The sequence below is a fragment of the Arachis hypogaea genome, chromosome 6 (genome assembly GCF_003086295.3).
Source record: "Arachis hypogaea cultivar Tifrunner chromosome 6, arahy.Tifrunner.gnm2.J5K5, whole genome shotgun sequence".
NCBI classification, from domain to species: Eukaryota; Viridiplantae; Streptophyta; class Magnoliopsida; order Fabales; family Fabaceae; genus Arachis; species Arachis hypogaea.
In genome coordinates, this window is record NC_092041.1 from 90,666,204 (window position 1) to 90,688,601 (window position 22,398).

The 22,398-nt window shown below is 31.4% G+C and overlaps 1 protein-coding gene across 1 annotated transcript; it reads right to left on the reverse strand.

The window, feature by feature from the left end:
• Positions 1-7,359: 7,359 nt before the first annotated feature.
• LOC112696900 (cationic amino acid transporter 2, vacuolar-like) lies at positions 7,360-19,292 on the reverse strand. The gene is made up of 14 exons (XM_025749833.3): positions 18,847-19,292; positions 18,579-18,780; positions 17,576-17,660; positions 17,089-17,229; positions 16,881-16,999; positions 14,856-14,952; positions 14,604-14,776; positions 14,143-14,209; positions 10,366-10,524; positions 9,486-9,765; positions 8,989-9,094; positions 8,734-8,846; positions 8,491-8,566; positions 7,360-7,853 (listed from the first exon to the last, which is right to left on the reverse strand). Exons 1-14 carry the CDS (start codon positions 18,953-18,955, stop codon positions 7,697-7,699), a joined length of 1,884 nt encoding a protein of 627 aa, XP_025605618.1. The 5' UTR covers positions 18,956-19,292; the 3' UTR covers positions 7,360-7,696.
• Between the last annotated feature and the right edge of the window lie 3,106 nt (positions 19,293-22,398).

Here is a 22,398-nt window from a genome sequence, read left to right on the forward strand (position 1 = left end):
AATTGCCAACCCTCTCCTCCATTTACAGGGAATTGCTTCTCGAAAATTCTGACCTTCTCTCAACGGTGCCACCCCGCAACCCGCAATAGCCGCTATCGTGCATAGCCTTGGGAGACACTGCCATGCACACCACGAAGGACCGTGCAACACTGTCGCGAGGGTTGCTTCGTTTGTGTAGTCGTAGAAGTCCTAGTCGGAGAAAACATTCCCCTAACTGGCGATGGTTCACCCTCTGACATTGTCATTCATCACCCATCGCGGCTTGAACACGTAAATGGAGTGCAATTCAGTGGAACCGCGATGCCATCTTTCATCTTCAATCACTGACGACAATTCGACGCATGCAATCGACAACTATCTCAACCCTTGTGATCTGGTGGGTGAGCTAGTGAATAAGGTTAGCAATGTATGTTCATGCATCGTCACCGGGTAGTTATTCTATTATCAATTAGATGTTTATTCTTAGTGCAAGTGGAGCGCTCTATTTTATATCAACAGATTAACTAGAGTCAAGATAATATTTGACGATGCATTCAAGATAATAATGAACCATGTCATATATATTTGATGTTGCTTGAAACTCTTTAAAGTTTGTAATCTCGTACATAGTACGTATGTATGTATTTATTTAGTCCAATTTTTTTTATCTTGCATGTATAAGCACAAGACTTGGCTTCATTGAACACCTTGTTCTTCAATGAGTAATCATCGATGCTCCTATTGATGAACGCCGCAGCCCCCTGTAAACTTATTAGTATATTCTATTAAATAACAAAATTGGTTATTGATATTATTATTATTAATATTATTGCTAAAATTGTTTATTAAATTGACAAAGATATAGTAATTCCAGCATGTGATTTTTATGTATGTGCTTCCATGTCAAAATATTTATGATGATTGGCTTGATTTGTGTGTTGAATTAATTTGGCTGCTTAGTGAAGATTTCTATAATTGCTATTTAGTTCATCGTGCAGTATATAATTAGTCATTTTGTTTTGGATTTGTGTGTTTATTTGCGAATGAATGCCATGCAAGTTTCGAATCTTATTCAGGTTGGAAGTGATGAGACAGATTTTAGTCATCAGGTTGGAATATAGTTTAATTTTGTTTTGCCATGAACTACATGTTTCAATTGAGGTTTAATGACATTGAGTGATGTTTGTTTTCAACTGATAATAGATGGTTATTTTTTTCGCCTGTTAAGTATGTCATGATTGAAAGACATTCTACCAACATATTCAGCCAGCTTCATAAAATGAATAAGCAACCACATGTTAGTCTTCATCAAGTCTCATAAACAAAAGCTCAAGACTCCAACTGGTGAATCAACACAACTTGCATTTTACATTGAAAAAAAAATCCCTGTACATAGACACAATAAACTAACTGGTCAGTTTAATATGGATTTGGATGTTTACTTTTTTAGACAACATAGATGGTTATTTTTGTCGCCTGGTGAGTATGTCATAATTGAAAGATATTCTACCAACACATTTAGCCAAGTTCATAAAATGAATGAGAAATCACATGTTAGTCCTCATCAAGTTTTATAAACAAAAGTTCAAGACTCTAACTAGTGAATTAGCTCAACAAGCATTTTGTATTGGAAAAAAAAATTCCTGTACATAGACACAATAAACTGGATGGTCAGTTTAATATGAATTCGAATGGTTACTTTCACAGACAAAATAGATGATTATTTTTGCTGCCTGGTAAGTATGTCATGATTGAAAGATATTCTACCAATACATTCAGACAAGTTCAGAAAATGAATGAGCAATCACATGTTAGTCCTCGTCAAGTCTCATGAATAAAACCTGAATACTCCAACTCCAACTGATGAATTAGCTCAACAAGTATTTTGCATTAGAAAAAAAATTTCTTGTATATAGATATAATAAACTGGATGGTCAGTTTCATATGAAATTGGATGGTTACTTTCTTAGACAAAATAGATGGTTATTTTTTTTTGCCTGATAAGTATGTTATGATTGAAAGATATTCTAAGAACACACTCAGCCAAGTGTATAAAATGAATGAGCAACCACATATTAGTCCTTTTCAAGTCTCATAAACAAAACATCAAGACTCCAATTGGTGAATTAGTTCAACAAGAAATTTACATTGGAAAAATAAAATCCCTGTATATAGACATAATATATTGGATAGTTATTTAAATATGAAATCTGTATATAGACATAATATATTGGATAGTTATTTAAATATGAAATCGAATGGTCACTTTCTTAAATAAAATGGATGGTTATTTTTTATGCCTCGTAAGCAAGTCATGATTGAAAGATATTCTACCAACACATTCAGTCAAGTTCAGAAAATGAATGAGCAACCACATGTTACTCCTCATCAATTCCCCAAAACAAAACTTCAAGATTTCAACCAGTAAATAAGTTCAATAAGCAATTCTATTGTAATAAATAAACTTAAATATGCTATTTTTCTCCTGTAGACATTTTTAACATGTGTTAATCCTTCGGCCCGTTGTCTCAACGCTCTTATGCTAGGTGCTGTGAATGGTGAAGTCACTTCCTTACGCTTGTTTCGTGGTATGTTGCGGCGTCCAGTTTCAGCTTTGTCTTCCAAAATCGAAATCACCTGATCAATCACCTGAGCAGCTCAATTCAGGGTGCATCACAATATCAACAAGCGCACAATATGACACAATCGACCAGCAACACTAGTTATCCACTACAAACACCAACAAGACTCCTAAATTCGATGATTCATGACAAAATTACAAGTTCATTAAATAATCTAAGAAAGACATACACAAACACTAGCTTAATTGAAGTTTTAAAATGACACAAAGAACCAATATGCACAATTGCTATTAACAGGTATATAGAAAAATCATGTTTCTAAAAATCCAACAAAATGCAAAAAAAAAAACCCAGATCACTTGAGTTCAAAATAACCATCCAGATACATTTTAAAGTAACCATTTGTCTTATGTGCACTAATTAAATCACCTCAAATAGAGATGAATCAAGATAACCACAAGCGCACAAATCATTATAGTCACCCATCAGCACTTGTAGACTGCTGCAAACACCTAGAAAACTACTTAAATTATGCGGTTCATAAAAAAATTACTAAGTTTTCAAATGAAAGTAATAATACAAAAATACATAATTGAAGTAAATAAAGGCTTTAAAGGGACTCAAAGACCAATCTGTGAATTTGTTGTTTAGGAAAAAAAACAGATAAAATAATAATGAACAACAAAACAAATATGAACTATTAAGTCATGAAAGAATGAAGAAAGTAAAAAGAACGCAAACCAGCACAACCATATAGATGACATACCACCATATGAAAATCATGATATTAATCAAATCAAATAAACACAAGCCATTTACTTCTATAAGCAATACAAGCACGTTAACTTATTAGATAAATTATCACAAACTACCATAAGAAATGCCATACACTTAACTTGATAAGCATTAAAAAAATCAAAATTAATTAAAAGTGATCACAGAGCATTGCAATTAATACGTATTCCTAACCATGATTCAAACAAAATCTTACCTAACAAAATCATAACTAACAAAATTTACCTAATTCAAACAAGTCAAGAAAAATAAAAATAAACACAAATCAATTGCTTGAAAACCAGGACTACTGTCCTTACTAATTCGAGCATGAACAAAATTTTCCGCGCTAAAGAAAACACCAATGTAGCCATCAAGAGCATCAACTTGAACAATACGTTCCCAAAAAAATTCAAATCCCTACCATGGTGTTCTAATTTAGAAAAATAACCTGATCAAACCCAGGTATAAATTTTACGCATGAACATCAGTTACAAGCAAAATAAAATTCATCATGTAAGCATATTCATTATCCAACCTTATCAGTTGTGGGAGATGGTGCCGTTGCAGCAAATAGGGCCGAGCTGTTCGCCGTTAACCTCAAGGATGAGATGGAGGTAGAACGGGACTACAAGGATAGTTGTTGCCGCGGGAGAGAGGGCCGAGCCACTCACCAAAACGCGCAACTGAAACGACGACGGAGGGGCTTGAACTGCGACACTGTCGGATAAGATGGAGACCCGCGATAGGAAGAAGGCCGGTGTGAGGGAGGAGAGGCGTGTTCCGCAGGCTGAAACGCGCATGCAAGAGAGGCCGGTTGACTGTGGCAGAATCTACACTCCGATGGGGCTGGATGTTCGGTTGAGAATGGGGTGGATCGAGGGCTGAAAGGTGATGAGGGAGATGCGGTGTCAGTCAGCAGCGCTGTAGTGGGATGGTTATCGGAGGTCGCGAGGGAGGGGTGAGAATTAAAGTGAAACTAAGGGGTTTTGTTACACTGTACTAGGGGTAAAAAGTGAGTCCATTTTTAATTTTAACTTAAATTGGGCCAAATAAACAACCCATTGTATACATTGTATATATATTCCATTAGCTCCCTAGTGGGATTCATATATATATGATCTAGCTCTGACATCAATATGTAACTGAAAATATACAGTACAAATAACACTAACAAAAGTCAAAACCCAAAATTCCTTTAACAAAATAATGATTCAAAGTATAGTACATAAAAATTTGAAGTTGAAAATAATTCCATATTCTTCTTAACTTTTTTACAATAACTTTTAAATACCTTAAAAGAAAAATAGTATATGCATTTACTATTTTCTTTCTGAAATTAGATAGTAGCCGGGACGAATGAAATCCAAAACATTTTACCCAAAAAAAATGCAAGACATATATAGCACTTAAAATACCATACTTCAAGAACAAGTGCAAGGCATAACATTTATACAAATTATTCACAAATTAAAGCACACATTTTCGAGTTATCTAATTCTATAATAACACAACATAATGAACATAACCTAATTATAACTTGTAACAGAACAAACACACACACTTCATAAGAGGAAGGAATGAAAACCAAATTATAGCATTAATATTTGTGTACACTCTTTCTTTCAAATAATCAACTTAAAATTTTCAAAATTTAACTGTTCACTTACAATAATGTCATGAATTCTAAATGTAAAGCATCAATTTTTTTCAAAAAGTCAAAGCATCCAATCACCAATTTCCTTTTGATAATCATAAAAAAGCAACCATAAGAGAAACACAATTCAAAACCCCAAAAAATAAAAACTAAACCAAAAAAAAGGAAAAAAATCTTATCCATGCCAGCTGACAAAGGCTGAGCCACAAAGGTAGGGATCTCATCCATGAACTGATCAGGCTTTCTAGAATGAAGAATCCTGGTGAAGCCTCGAGTCCATTATCTAGCAGCAGCAATTTAAAAATTTTGCCTATCTATGGCTGAAGGTGTGCGCATTGATAAATTTGGGCAAGAAGGAGAGAGAAAGTTGACGTTGATTGCAACCCTGTGCTGAGACTTGTGGAGAGAATGCTGAGATATTTGAAGGAGAAAGAACCACAACTCAAGTCATTTTTGTTACGACATTGAAGCTCCAAGATTTGTCGCTAAAACTTCCAACTTTGATTCATCTTCGTTCCATCGACTGCTGCTGGTAGTGGATGAATGGCCTTCTTCTAGTGGTGACGAGCACGAGAGGAATGCCGAGTAGAAGAGATGCCGCAAGACAGGACCATGCGGTGGATTCGGCGAGAGCTCAAGAAATTAGGACTACTGGATTAGGACTAGGTGAGTATAGGACAAAATAATAAGAATCTTTTGGAAATTTTAAAAATATGAGAGTGTCTTTTATTAGATTTCTTTTTAAATTGTGAGAATATTCGATTTTTTAACATAATATTCTGTTATTTCAAACGTTTTTGTTACGGTAAGGACTAAATTAAAGAAAAATATATAATATAAAAACCCAATTAAAAAAAAGTATAAAAACCTAATTAAAAATTTGATAAAATTATAAAATCCTACAAAATAATTAAACCTTTAAAAAAATAGTGTCATGATAGTCTAGGTTTTTTTCCTTCTTCCTTAAAAATTTGCTTGCAACGTAGAAATAATTGTGGTGGGCTCGTATATGATCATTTTTCTATATAAGATGTCCATATTTTTATAGTTTTACCTATCTCATGCTTTCCATATGATTAGATAAACAAATATCCAAGCTAACATTAAAATATGTAATCCTGTGGTCGTTGAATTTTGACATTATATTAATAAACAATTTAGTCATTGCTAATTATTATTAATTTTTTCAACGATATATGGGTGTTGATAAAAAAAGCCGAATTTTATCAATGGAATTTTTATCCACATTTTAAGTTGTTCTTAAAATTGATTTCTGACGTTTTGATCATCAATAAGACCATTAGATAGTATTTAAAAAAGGAATAGAGATTAAAAAATTGAGATTAAAAGATAAAGATTAAGAGATAGATATTAAAATAAATTTTAATATTGTGTTTGGTATAAAGTAGAAAATAAAAAATAAAATAAAAATAAATTTTTAATTTAATTTATACAAAAAATAAAGTTAAAATTAATTAATTAAAATAGAGATATTTTAAGTATAAAATATTGTTAAGGTTTCCGTCTCCGTTCCTAAAACTTTCAATCTTTTGAGTTCTTATTTTTTGAAGGTACTAAAATAATGAAATTTAGAGATAAAAACTGAAATTTTAGTATCAATTTTTAAACAAACAAACATGATACTAACTCCCAGTCTTTCAGTGTATATCTCAGTCAATACCTCAAAACAAATGGTATCTTAATAATAGTCTTCTTGTAGTGCTTTAATAAATTAATGAGAAATATTAGGAGTCAACACTTTTTATCAATGTTAGTCAATATTTTTTTAGTCATGCTACATGTACACTAAAATTATCTATCAAAATCAGCTACCAGTATAAATTACATGCTGAAATATAAATACATATTGAAAATAAATTAAATCACACATATATTTATATACAAATACATTGGTGACTGATTTTAGTGTAAAAATAGTATTTTTGATATTTTTTTACTAATATTCATTATTTTTATATTATTAAAATTTAAGATTTAATATTTAAAATTTAAAATATAGTTTTCGGTATTTAAAGTTGATTAAATATTAGTCAAAAATAATAAATTTTGTTAGTTAGATAACATTATTTTAAATTAATTAACGACAGAAATATACAGATAAAAAGATACTTATTAGTTATTACTTAATGTAAAATTTTCTTAAAAAACTTAACTGCTGACAAATAAATAATGTGAGCGCCATGAGAATATTTTATGGTGGATACTATGTTACTTATATATATACCTAATTTATTAAAAGAAAATAAAAATTAATATTTAATTTAAAATTATAAAAATAAATAATTTTTAAATATTTAAAATTTACTATAAAAGATATATAAGTGGAGCAATTATTTAGATACCAAATTTACACACACCAAAAAATTTGCCATATTTTATTATGTGCCTTCCCAATAGAGATACACTTTTAATATAGCTATCATTTTCTGACCTACATTATTTTATTCTCACAGTTTCTCAACGAAAAATCTATTTACAATTTTAGATATTTACATGGTACAAATCTAGCTCTACAGTCTACACTACTCACTCAACATGACATCGTACATATTTAAGTTGAGATAGCAATAGCCTGGCCTTCTTTCTTGTAATAAACAAGTAGTATCTCTAGAAGCTTGATAAGCACAAATTGTAGAGAGATTCTTTTGTGGCATAAATTTCTTAGAGCCTAACGTATTGAGGTTTAAACAAGACAAGTTTTGGAAGCTCGATAAATTTCGTCGACTTGAATTGCTGGCACATAAATGACATCTTTCAAAGAGCTATGAGTTCTGCCATAAAATGCATAAACTAGCACTCCTCCTGCTAGCCATACAGAAACGCGCAACCACGTCCCCATGCTGAAACACATACACAACACCATTATATATTAAACTTCTACATTGAAATTAAATATTCATACAAAATACTACGTGCACTTAAAAAATTAACTACTAAATTAGTTACTATATATTTATATAAAATTATACGTATAATTTAATTTATTTTTAATGTGTATGTTATATTATAATTGATTGTAGTGTATATATAGTATGATTGTTATTCGTACATACTATATAGTTTACGAAAAAATAATATTCTAAAATTTTTTTAATTTAATTTTAATATAATGTTAATGTAAATTTATTTTATATGTTTATCCGATGATGTAATGTCACATTAACAAAATAACTATTTATTACGTTAATTACAAATGATCATCTAAATTTGAATGTAATTTATAAAAATGTTAAATAGTTATTTTATTAAAATTAAACTCTTTTAACAAAAATAGGAAATAAAATTCAATTAGAATTTTTATTTAATACAAATATTCAATTACAAATTTTTAAATTATAAAAATTTCATTCAAAATTTGATAAAATTATAAAAAGCAGGATAATTATCTAGCACCACACCTCAACCTTGGCACCCATATAAAAAAATTTAATTTCTTATATAAAGAAATAAATTAAAATTGTCAGCATTGATACTTACCTAAGATTAACTAGTAAATATGAATTGATGAGAATGCTAACTATGGGTAATAGTGGCACAAATGGGCAGACAAAACCTGAAAAAAGATATTAATATGAGAGTATTAATTTCTTTTTTTATACTAATGATGATAGAATTCAATAGTATAACATTAATTAAGAAGATCTTCATGACATTCCTTATTATATATTAATTAATACGAATGGAACACTCGCTAACAACACAATGTAGCTTGGGCCATACCTCCAGAATGCCCAAAATTTTGACTTGCATCATCTTGCTCCATACTGCTTAGAAAGGCAAGAGTAGATAAAAGAGTAATGCCTCCAACTCCACACAATGTGAAGCGAACAAAACTGGTAAAGTAGTTATAAAAATAATTACAAATAAAACAACTTAATTAGAACATGAAAAAAATGCCCACAATGCCTTAACAAGAAAAAAAATTAACTATATGAGTTCCTGAGAAAATATATGGCAATATTCAATTGGACTAACCTATGAAGAGATAGATTAGAAGATGAATATGTGAGGACAAATGCCCCTAAGCATGTAAGTGCTATCATGCGTCCAGCAACTCTTCGCCTATTTTCGTTATTTACATCTTCACATAAAAATAAATAAATAAATAAAAGTTCAGAAATTACAATAAAGTAATTATATATGGTCATAATTTGGCAGAACAGTACACAAATATCTCAAGTTAATGCAGAATCTGAGAAAAGACCATAACCAAAAAGAATGTAAGTAATCTAATTGATAATTACACCAGTGACTGATTTTAACTCAGAAAACTTAAGATTACAGAGACAACTTGATTGTTACCCTAAGTCTCTTTATATATGCTCATAGTTTGAATCAAATTAAACCCCAATGTGTGTATTATGAACAAGAAAGGTATTTGCTACTTAAATAACACACATTACAAATCTTGAGCACTAAAATCACATTATTTATAGGTTACTAAAAAGTAAGAAGTAAAGGTCAAAACTCACAGCGTTTGAGGGTAAAATATTCAGCAAAAAATGAACGTTCAATCGCAACATCATCATCCTTGAGAATTAAAGGTTTTGTGTCCTCAGAAGTACCAGCAGCTTTTGTGTTTTCATATTTTGAATTAGTCTTTGCATTGTTTATATCATCATATTGCTTTGACACTGCAGCAATAGAGTCTTTGAGAGAAGGGGGCAATGGGACTTTATTTGGAGGAATATATCTTAGTATTAATACAGATGCTGCCACCATGGTGAATGCAAAGAGTGTACCCAAACTAACCTGCAATACACAGATGCTACATTCGGATTAATAATAACACTAGTTTCATGCCATAAAAATTGCTACTGAAACCATAGACAGAGATAAAGAGAGCTTTTGGGATAATATCAGTAAATTTCATCCCATAATATTAGAGTCTTTATGAGTAATAAAAAAAATGTAAATAGTCGTTTGGCATCTAAAATATTATAATTTTAATAAAATGGACTCTAAAATATGCAAATGACAAAATGATGATCTCAAAAAATATACTCTATTTAATAAAATAAACCAAAACTTATATAAATATATAATAAATTGACGAAATGTTTGATTTAGTTTGTCAAACAAAATATATATTTAAAGAGTCACTTTATCATTTGTATCTTTTAAAATTTATTTTATCAAAATTTTAATATTTAAAAGTCAAATAGTTATTTACACCTAATAAAAAGTTTGCATAAAGTAAAGATAGATTTATATATAATTTACATTTTTGACACATATATAATTATTCAAAAATATTATGTATACACAAAATATCAGTTATCAAATTAATTATTATGTGTATTTGTGTGCAAATATATACGTACCTAACAACAATTAAAAAAGAGCACTTACCATCCCTGCTAGTTCAGAAACTTCCATAAAAAATGCTAGGATTGCAGCACCAAGGCCAGTAACTATTGTGCTCTTCACAGGAATCTGAGTATGCTTATTTATGTCAGAAAAAAATGGTGGCAGTAATCCATCCCTTGCCATGGCCATCAAGATTCGTGGCTGAAAAATATTAAAAAAGAAAATTCAAATTTTTCTGGCAAATGAAATACTTTATAAGAAAATAATGGTGGAAATTTTGCAATGACATGAACAAACAACTTAAACAAAAAAAAATGTTTGTGAGCATGAAAATAAGCCAAAAGCAATTTATAGTTATTTTATATTCATTCATTATTAATAAAATAATTATTGATATTAAATATACTAAATATGTAATTATAAATATTATATTAATAAAATTATAAATATTAATTAAATTAAATAATTTTAAATTATTATCTCCTTAATAACTCCGCCTATTTTATACTTGCGGTACATAGCCGGTCCCAAATCCGGATAAAGGAGGAGGATTGTGTTAGGCTTTCGACAATCAATATAAAAACTTATTAGTCGAATCTTCATAACATGAATCAAAAACGTTATTGCGCTAAAGCTAGGCCGTTGCCCGGAAGCAATATGCTATATGGCTCGAGTACAGTGTTAAATGAGCAAGAGCCGCTGCATCGGTATCCGGATGTAGTGTTAAATGAGTAAGGGTTCCCGCGTTTCTGTAAACGGACGAGGATAAATAAGCTAGTTCACAAAGTAAAAGGTAAAGGTCGGAGCGACAGAATGTTGAGATTTGGGACATGCAATATAGGCACCCTAACAGAAAAATCCATGGAGGTGGTGGACACCATGACAAAGAGGAAGATTAAAATTATGTGCCTACAAAAAATAAAATGGGTTGGTGTGAAGGCTAGAGAATTGGATATTTCCGGATTCAAACTTTGGTATACAAGAAAGGTGAAGAATAGGAATGGGGTAGGTATTATCATGGATAAGCAGTGAAAAAAGGACGTAATGGATGTCAAGAGGGTAGGAGATTGGATCATTTCTATCAAACTTGTGGTGGAGGGAGGTACTTTTCATGTGATTAGCGCCTATGCACCACAAGTGGGTTCGGACGAACAACACAAGATAAGGTTTTTGGAGGATCTAGAGAGTTTGGTCCAAGACATACCTCCAGAAGATAAGATTTTCTTGGAGGAGATTTAAATGGCCATGTTGCAAGAGAAGTGGCTGGATATGGAAGTATTCACGGAGACCATGGTTTCGGGGTGATTAATGCCGAGAATAAAACTATTTTGGACTTTTTCTCAACCGTTGACCTTCTCATCGCAAATACATATTTTAAAAAGAGAGACGAATATCTTATAACATATAAGAGTGGCATGACAAGCTCTCAAATCAACTTCTTCTTATTGAGGAGAGTCGATCGAAAATTTTACATTAATCGTAAAATTATCTCGGGAGAGAGTTTAACAATACAACATAGGATGCTCGTCATGAATTTTCGCATTGAGCAAAAATTGAGAAAAAGATATCATACGAAATACCCAAGAACGAGGTAGTGACGGATGAAAGATGAGGAACAAAGAAGCTTCCTAAGACGGGTAGAAAAAGAGGCAAAGTAGAATGGGAATGGAAGTGGAGGAGATGTGGAGGGAGATGACAAAAGTTATTAGAAGAACAGCAAAAGAAAGTTTTGGTGAATCTAAAGGGATACGACCAAGAGACAAGAAATGCTGGTGGTGAAATGCAAGTGTACAAGAAAAGATAAAGATAAAAAGAGAGTACTTTAAAGAGTGATTTTTGTACCGCAATGCAGATAATTGAAAAAAATATAAGGCGGCTAAGAAAGAGACAAAAGTGGCTGTAAGTGAAATAAGAACAAGAGCACATGAGGGCCTCTACCAATCTCTAGGTATGAAAGAAGGAGAAAAAGGTATATATAGAATTGCAGAGGGCCAAGAAGAGCGAGAGATTTGGATCAGGTTAAGTACATAAAGGATAAAGACGGAGAGGTGTTGGCTCAAGAGGAGAAGATTAATGAAAGGTGGAAAAGCTACTTCTACGAGTTATTTAATGAAGGGCATAAGACTCTTCCGAGCCTTGGTCGGTTATGCACAAGGGAAGAAGATCAAAACTTTGACTACTACCGAAAAATTTGAGACTTTGAGGTAAAAGAGGCTCTAAAGTAGATGAAAAATAGCAGGGCGGTAGGACCTGATAATATCCCGATTGAAGTTTGGAAGGGTCTTGGAGAAAAAGGTATCAATTAGTTAACCAAGCTTTTTAATGAGATTTTAAGGTCAAAGAAGATGCCTGATGAGTGGAGAAAGAGCACCTTGATACCTATCTACAAGAATAAGGGGGATATACAAAGTTGCGAAAACTATAGAGGGATCAAGTTCGTGAGCTATACTATGAAGTTATGGAAAATGGGTGATAGAGCAGAGGTTGAGAAAAGAGACACAAGTAATAGAGAACTAATTTGGTTTTATGACAGGCAAATCCATCACCGAAGCAATATACCTGTTAAGAAGGATGATGGAGAGGTATCGTAGTAATAAAAGGGATCTACATATGGTGTTTATTAATTTGGAAAAAGCATACGATAGGGTGCCAAGAGAGGTCTTATGGAAGGTTTTAGAAAAGAAGAGAGTAAGGATCGCATATATTTCTGCAATTAAACACATGTATGATATGGCCACAATAAGTGTGAAGACTCAAGGTGGTGTGATAGAGGAATTTTCTATTGGTATAGATTACACCAGGGATCTTCGTTAAGTCCATACCTTTTCACATTAGTCTTGGAAGTATTCACAGAGCACATCCAAGAGCTCGTGCCATGGTCAAGAAAAGACCTAAATAAGAAGTTGGACTTATGGAGAGAAGCTCTGGAAGTGTATGGTCTGCGCATAAACCGTAGCAAGACAGAATATATCGAATGTAAGTTCGGTTTGCGAAGGAAAAACCCTAATATAGAAGTGAAGTTTGGAGAAAACATCCTACAAAAAGTTAAAAGTTTTAAGTATCTTGGGTGCATCATACAGGATAATAGAGAGATTGAACAAGATGTAAATCATAGGATCCAAGCAGGTTGGTCAAAATGGCAGAGTGCATTTGGTTTTATATGTGACAAAAAAGTGTCTTTAAAACTTAAAGATAAATTCTATCGCACTGCTATAAGATTGGTTATGCTTTATGGTACAGAGTGTTGGGCAGTCAAAGGGGAGCACGAACATAAGTTAAGTGTGGTCGAGATGAAGATGTTGAGATGAATGAGCGATTATATGCGATTGGATAAAATAAGGAACGAAGATATAAGGGAGATAGTTAGAGTAGCACCCATTGTGGAAAATATGGTAGAATCGCGTCTTAGGTAATTTGGACATGTGAGAAGAAGACCGACAAAGCACCCAGTCAGGAGGGTGGATGAGATGGAAGATGGAAAAGGGGTGAAAGACAAAAAAAGACCTAAGAAGATCATCCATGAGATGGTCAAACAAGATCTACATATAAACAGTCTCGCTGTAGACATGATACATGATAGAACTCAATAACATCATTTAATTTATGTAGCTGATCTCACTAGTAGGACAAAACTTTATTATTGTTATTGTATTATCTTTTTAATATTTCTGAATTTATACATAGAATATAACAATTTAAATGAAATTCAAATACACTATACTTGAGTTAATTCAATACCCCACATTATCCATTTAAATGTGTGACTATAGTTACCATTCATATATAAAGCAAAGCACAGCAAAATTACTACTAATTTACCTGAGGAAGTATACCACCCATCAATGCTGAGCAAAGAGCTGTAAAAGCTCCAACATTAATAATATATCTGCAATCAAATAATAAGAAATAAAGTTTATTTAATGACAAATTAGACACGAGTACACAATAAAAGTCTCAAATTCAAAATATAGAATAACAGAAAATTTTGGAAGTCACTAATTTTAGCAATTTTAGTTAATATTTAGCCGATATAAATATTAAATTGTCTTTAACAAATAAATTTTACTGATTTATGGATACAAATTATGATAAATGTAAGTATATGATGAATAAAAACTCTGTTAACTTATATGTGTAAATTCTAATAAATATAAATACAAATTATGTATTTTATGTATGCAAATTCTTATAAATATCTATGTAATTTATTAATGATTAAATACTGGTTCAAAATAATACTATTTACTGATCCTATAATATTGTTGATATAATAAACTTACGCTGCCCAGTGCATGCCATGTTTGACAAATGCAGATGAAATTGGGGTATCTGGATCAATAGCATAATAAGGTACTAATCCAACAACAACGATGGAGATCATCATGTAAAGTCCACAACATAGAAACAGGGCTCCACCGATACCAAGTGGTAAGTTTCGCTGAGGATTTTTCACCTGCTCATCCATTATATTTTATGTCTTTATGATGTTTCAACAATAATATATATAATTGAAAATGCGTACAATACAATACCTCTTCAGCAGTGCTAGCAATTGCATCAAAACCTATGTATGCAAAAAAGACGGTTGCAGAACCAGCAAGCATTCCATCAACCCCAAAAGGAAAATACCTATATATAGCATGCAACACAAACAGATCATAATTAAAAAGAAGTGCTCATGTTTTCAGTATTGAATGGAAATTTTATCAAACATTTCCAAAAATATTATTTTAGTTGATAATTTTTTTGTTTTTAACCGTAATAAGAAAAATAACTGTTAATAGACAATTAAACTTTGATCATCTTATATGTTATTAAAAAATTTAGTATCAATTATAATAATCATCAATAAAAATCTTTTTAATTGTTACAAAAACTCTATAGCTTATCACCAAAAATAAGTTTAATAAAAGAAATAAGATTGTAATTTTAATGGATTTGTTAGCACGTAGACAATGACTTTTGTAAACAATAGGTTTTAGAATTGACCCAATAAAATAAAAAAATACTCTATTCTAAATTACCTCCAAAACCTTAATATTAGGATAACCATCAGCGAATTGAATATCTAGCCATTATTAACTATGCATGAGAAAAGAAATAACAATCTAATTAAAAATAATGAACATAATCATATGCATACCTATTGAATTGAATATCTAATATATCTATTATTCACATTGTTAAGTATTTTCATTATTTACAGGGACGGACCCATATAGAATGAAGAGGGGGCATTTGCCCCCACAAAATTTTTAAAAAATGATTAATACTTATATATATATTTGCTTGTTATATTATATTTATTCCAAAATAAAATATAAATGATTTTTTTTGTCTTTTATGTTAAACTTTTTTTGTTAAATTTAACATATAATAATAATAATAATTATATTATTAAATTTGAGTTAGTATATTGATAAAAATAAATAAATAAATAAACTAAAAAAATAGTGGTAATTAACTTCGTTATATTAATTAATTATTTAATAATTAAATTAAAATTTAGTTTTTTAATTAAATATAATTTAAATTATTAGTGATTTTTTTAAAAAATTATTTAAGGTAAAAAAATATTATTTATATATTAATATAGTGTACAAATATTTATTATTAAAGTAGTCTTAATTATAATAATTACTTTGGTTAAAGAATATATTTATACCATATAGACTATAATAAAAAATAAAATAATTTTTTAAGAATCTATATAAAAAAATAATATTGTCATGTTAAAAATAAAAAGAAAACTATTATAAATTATTGTTTTTATTATTTTGAATATTATATTCTGTGTGTGAAAATATTTTTTTATGATTTTAAATACTATAATAAATGATTGTGTTTATATTTTTAGTTTTTATCAATACATATAGATAGTTATAATTTAAAATTTTAAATATATCTAAATCAATTTGGGTTGGTTGAGTAATCAGCTCAGTCGTCGTCCGTTTAAGCAAGTGTTGGGAGTTCGAATTTCATCTCGTACGTGTAGCAATTCATTGGCCAACCACATATTTTTAAATAAAATTTAAATTCATAACGAATTAGTCCTTAATTTGTTGGGTATTGTTAAAAAAAATCTATACCTAAATTTTATTATATTTTTGCCCCACTGCAAAATTTTTCTGGGTCCGTCACTGATTATTTACCTATACTTTTCTAATTTTAATACACACTGATAATACAAAAATATTTTATACATTTATTTAATTATGTCTCACTATATAAAAAAAAAATAATTACTTTCATTCATAATTAATGCCTAAATAATTATGGGTTATGCTAGGTAATCAATAATTTTCTTGAACAACATGAACAACCACCAATTAAATAAAAACACATTATACTTTCAAATTACCTACCTAAATTTTGATATATCTATTACTCACATTGTTTAATATTTTTATTGTCTACCTATACTTTTTCAATAACTATCTTAAAAAATGAATAGATTGAACAACAGTTATATTATTAGTGCATCAAAATTAAATTCAAAAAATAATAACTTGCCACTAAAACAAGTTTTTCTTGAAAGGAAAAGAAAAGATAGATACCCGTTATGAAGATCATATCCAACCCATCCAAACTTAAAACCCAAGTAACTTCCGGCTGTTACGACAAAAAGCAAAGCGCATACATTGATTGATGTAATTGTGCCTTGCACTACTGCAATCTGCATGTATGTATCAAGTATTTATAGTTAAAAATAACTCTTAGTTGGTACAACATATTTGGGAATAAAGACCATTTAAAGAAAAGTACCTCCTTAATCCCAATACACAAGAGTGCGGTTATAATGAATACTAAAATTGCTGCACATGGGTCCACAATAATATCTATTCCAGGAATATGCTGCCGTGATAAAAAAATGGGCAACTTATCTGCTCCTCCAATCAGCGCAGCCTGATTAACGTGAATACTTATATCACTTACTTTAACGAACTTGCATTAAAAAGATTGAAGAAGGCTACAGGGCTATAAAAATATATTATTTTTTATAATTCTCAAATAATTTTTAAAAAAATTTTAAAAAATGAATAATTTATTTCTACACTTTTAAATTTCTTTAAAATCATTCCATTTTAATTTGATAATGAAGCGAAAATTGAATGAACCCGAATTGTTAGAAAAATTAAAAGATCAACCACAAAACATATAGTTGGACTAGGGTGATATAATCAACAGTCCGTAAGTAACAAAAAACTCAACAGAAAAATTAAAACAACACTAAGAATGGAAATATATATACCAAATTAGGGGTTATGCCACGTGCAACAGTAGCGCTGCCAATTGTATATTCCAGTATTAATGCCCAGCCTATTAGCCAAGCAACACTGCAAACAAAGTAATTGCTTCAATTGATGATCAATGTATATAGCCACTGTCAATCTGTAATAACGTATAATGTATATATATATATATATATATATATATATATATATATATATATATATATATCTTCAAACCAAAGTTGCCAATAGATAGATAAAAAAGAAAGCAATCTTTCTTCATTCCCTTGGCTTTTCACATATATTTACATTGAGATATTAAGAGGCTAATTGGTCGGCAACAAATATTTTTATTTTTATTTTCAAATAATTTTCATTATCAAATTCTCATAGTTTAAAACTTCCAATTTTTTATTTTTATTAGCTAAACACTATCTCTTTGGAACGCCCAAATTTTATTCCACATGAAAGGATCAACTATAATAGAAGAGTATGTCATAAAATTACCTGTTTTAGAGTAAATGAAGTGAAAAATTTTATGTAGCAGTACACAAAAAATTATGTCTCATAATGCGTTTCTCTTCGATTCACATTAACAATAATATACCTTAAAATCAATCACTAAAATTAACTATTAATATATAATACATATTAAAATATAAAATATACATTAAAAATAAATTAAATTACACAAATAAATAATAATTAATTTGATGACAAACTTTTTATATGCACATAATATTTTTGAAGCACTTTACATATCTCCTCACACAATTTTGTTTAGTTGATGAAGTGTAAACTATACAATTATTTATATGTTTATTTTTTGTTGACATTAAAATTCTTTCTTTATTTACAAGAATATAGAAAAAAAATCTAACTCTAAACTTTTTTATTATGAAAACTCTAACACTATATCTTCAAATCTATAAAAGTACATAAATGGTTTTCTGTGAAAAAGGTAAGTTATATTGAAATGAAACAAGAAGGATAAAGCAAAACTTTTAAAATGAAATAAAGTACCCTTCTCCAAGGCATATGTATGAATAGTGATATGCACTCCCAGCAGAAGGGCAGCGACTTGCAAGTTCTGCATAACAAAATGCTGAAAGAGCAGCTGCTATTCCCGCCAACAGAAATGAAATTGTCAAAGCTGGTCCTGCTTCCTCTCTTGCAACCGTTCCAACAAGAACATACACTCCAGCACCAATTGTTGAACCAACACCTAATATATCATCAATCAATTAAAGAATGAAAATAATAAAAAAGAATTATTTAATGAATTCATTACCAATTGCAATTAGATGAGGAACAGTTAACTCCTTGGCAAGGAGACCCTTGGTTTTGACTTCTACAGAGTCAACTTGCTTTCTTCTGGTAAAAAATTTGAAGGACCCCATGAACAAACCCAAACACCCATCAAAGGTTAATAACACATAAAAAGGGAACAAACTCTGCTCAGCCCACAATAACCAACCTACCCAATTACATATTATACTTAATCAGCTTTTAGCAAAAATGAATTATGGGCACAAAAAAAGTGGTTGTTATTATTGTTGATGACGACCATGTGGGGTAAAACACACTTTTTCTTTTAAACAGTGTGTTATGTTGTGGTCGCTGCTTCTGGGTGACAATATTGGTTTGTTTCTCACGTTATTTGTGCCTAAGAAATGATTATGCAATGCAAGGAAGATGATGACATGGAGAAAGGGATAAGTTGACGAAGATGGAGAAGTTGTTGGGAAGCATGCTCTACATTCTATGCTAATACATGAACTGCGTTTATCCACAGGATTGCTTGCAAGTAGGGGGACTCAAATATAGGCATTTCCTAATTTTGTATCATTTTGGGCGCCCGAATTTCATTCTACGGTGATAGTTTTTCTTTTAGACCCAAAAAATTAGATTAATCACTAAAAATACTAATAAAAAATAATAAATTTTGATGATTTTTTAACTTTTATTTGTTAATATTCTAATAGATGATTCGTTGTATTTAAAAGAATAATATTAGGTAATTAATTTTTTTAGCTATCAGTTATCATTTTTTAAATTGATTTATTTATTTTAAATTTTAAATTTTAAACATAAACTTTTAATCATATATAAATTCTAAATTTTAAACTTAAACACTAAAATTGACTAATAAAAATTTAGTTTGTTATACTTCCTCTTCATATATTGGCCCATAACTTAAAATGGCCCAAAAGAAATAAAGTCCAAGATATATTCTATAAATAATGTTCAACTCTATACTGCTATTAACTTGATCTTAAAGAGTCGGACACAATGACATGGGCCTAACCCTACTTTCCTAAATAAATAACTAACATCTACAATCTCTTCTACTCATCTAAAAAGGAGATCTTATCAAGCCCTACCAGAAGGGAGTAACTAATCCACCATTAAAGGTGGAACTACTTAAAAAGTGGTTATTAGTCCACCATCTACAACTATAAATACCCTGACACTCTCAGGTACTTTTCGAACTCTAATCTACTAAAAAAACATGCTAAAACTGTTGCTAACTTAAGTATCAGAATCTCTTGCATGTACCACCTTCCATCTTCACTGAGGCGTCGAACGGCGGCACCTCGGCACTAGAAGACATTGGATACTACCCCAATAGGAGTTTGGACCTCACATTCAGACCCAATTCACGGTTCCAGATAATTCTCGGAACATTGGTACCATTACGGGGGACCTGGTAATCAACACTGTACAATGACGGATGACATCCCAGAAGATGGACATATGGCTTCCGATTCAGAAGCCTATGAAGAAGAATAACACAACGACGATTGCACACTTGTCATATCTCTTTGACCCGACAAGAAAAAAGGTGTTGCTGGAGATACACACCCTGTAAATCAAGGAGGATGAAAAATAAGCTCAGAAGTCCATCACTTAGGGGGATTAGGAGAAAGAAATTCTACTAAGCTCATGGGACTGGTTCACGGGAATCAAGGTTAGTTAAGATCGGTTTGAGAATGATTTAGAACGACAACGTGAATTGGAATGAGCTCTACAAAGGAAAATACGATGGTAAAGAGAGCTGGAAGAAAAACTCGAGAAGCTGAAAACCGACATCAAAGGTAGGAGAGTCCGAGCCAATCGAGAAGAAATGCCATTAGGAGGCAAACACCCATTCATAGAAGAAATCATGCGGACTAAAGTGTTTAGAAACTTTAAAAGCCTGGACATGGATCTCTATGATGGAATGACTGATCCGAGGCACCATTTGAGTAATCAAAAGTCGCATGTATCTAACTGACGCATTGGATGCAACTCACTGTAAAGCTTTTCCGACTACGTTAACCAAGCGGTAATAAAATGGTTTGACAGTTTACCACCCAGGTCAGTCACCTGTTTTGACGATTTGGCGAGGAGTTTTCTTACTCGATTCTCCATTCAGAAAGACAAGATCAATCATGCTCCAGGTCTCTTGGGAGTAAAACAAGAGGTCGGAGAATCTCTACGAATCTATATGAAAAGGCTCAACAAAGCATGCTTGGAGATTCATAATCTATCCACAGAAGCAGTCATTGTGGGGTTAGTCAATGGCCTCAAGGAAGACTCGTTCTCCCAATCCATATTAAAGAGATATCTATTATCTTTATATGAGGTGTAAGAGAGGGCGGAGAAATATATCAACATGGAAGAACAACAAGGCTAAGGGAACCCATATCAGAACAGAGCATTGATCCAATATCAAGCCTGGGAAAAGGAAAAAGAGGTTAAGAAAAAAGAAGAGTACAACTCCAAAAGGCATCGAAGATATCATTCTTATACCCCGCTACGAGTCTCCTTTGTTGAAGTGTATAAAGAAATCTGCCACACTGAAAAGATACCGCCTCCTAGACACATTAAAAGCAAGAAAGGTGAAAATTGGTTAGAATATTGTGAATACCACAAGATATATGGTCATTCCACCAACAATTGCTATGATTTAAAAAATATCATTGAATAACTGGCTAGAGAAGGTCGGTTGGATAGGTATCTTGCTGAAAGGTCCGATGATCATAGCAAAAGAAAAAGAGATGAAGATCGGGACAAGCGAGACCGACCTCAACGAACTCTTGAAAGGCATATCCACATGATTATTGGAGGGTTCGCAGGATGGGGATAACAAAATCCTCCCAGAAGAAGCACCTAAAAGAAGTGTTCCAAGTAGGTAAAGATGCTAAAATGCCCGACCTACCCAAAATTGCCTTCACCAACAAAGACGCACAAGAGTGACGTCCGGGCATGACAAACCAGTAGTAATCACAATGATCCTCGTCAATGCAAACTTTCACAGAACTCTGATAGATCAAGGGAGCTCGGCAAATATTCTATTCAAGCTAGATTTTGATAAGCTAGACCTAGAGAAAATGGACATGAAATATACCTAGATACTCTCTTCGGTCTGGGAGATACTCTTATCCAACCTCTGGAGTTTATCTCTCTCTACAAAACTTTTGGTAAGGGCCTAAAAGCAAGAACCTTAAGCATAAATTACATTGTGGTGGACCTGGTATTTTCCTTCGATGTCTTTATAGTTTGGACAATATTAAACCGACTCTCGACAGAAGTTTTAACTCCCTACCTCTGCATAAAATTTCCTACACCCGAAGGAGTAGTAACTATAAGGGAAGATCAAAAATTGGCAAGGAGGTGTTATAACAAAAGCCTGAACCAACGAGAATGTGCCAAAGAGAAAGAAGTCAATACCATAAAAGCTTGGAGGTGCTTGAGTTCAAGAGGAATTGAGACCCCAACCTGAAAGAAAGATTGAAGAGGTCCAATTCATAAATGAGATTCAAAAGACAATAAACATAGGGGCTAACCTGGAAGAGCA

Bases quoted from the DNA above. Each gene is read 5' to 3' on its own strand.
- LOC112696900 (XM_025749833.3), bottom strand. From the start codon at position 18,955: ATGGGGTCCTTCAAATTTTTTACCAGAAGAAAGCAAGTTGACTCTGTA. The intron at 14,777-14,855 runs GTATTGTATTGT...ATGGATGAGCAG, and splicing joins TTGCTAGCACTGCTGAAGAG to GTGAAAAATCCTCAGCGAAA. The intron at 9,095-9,485 runs GTGAGTTTTGAC...TTTTATGTGAAG, and splicing joins ATATTTTACCCTCAAACGCT to ATGTAAATAACGAAAATAGG.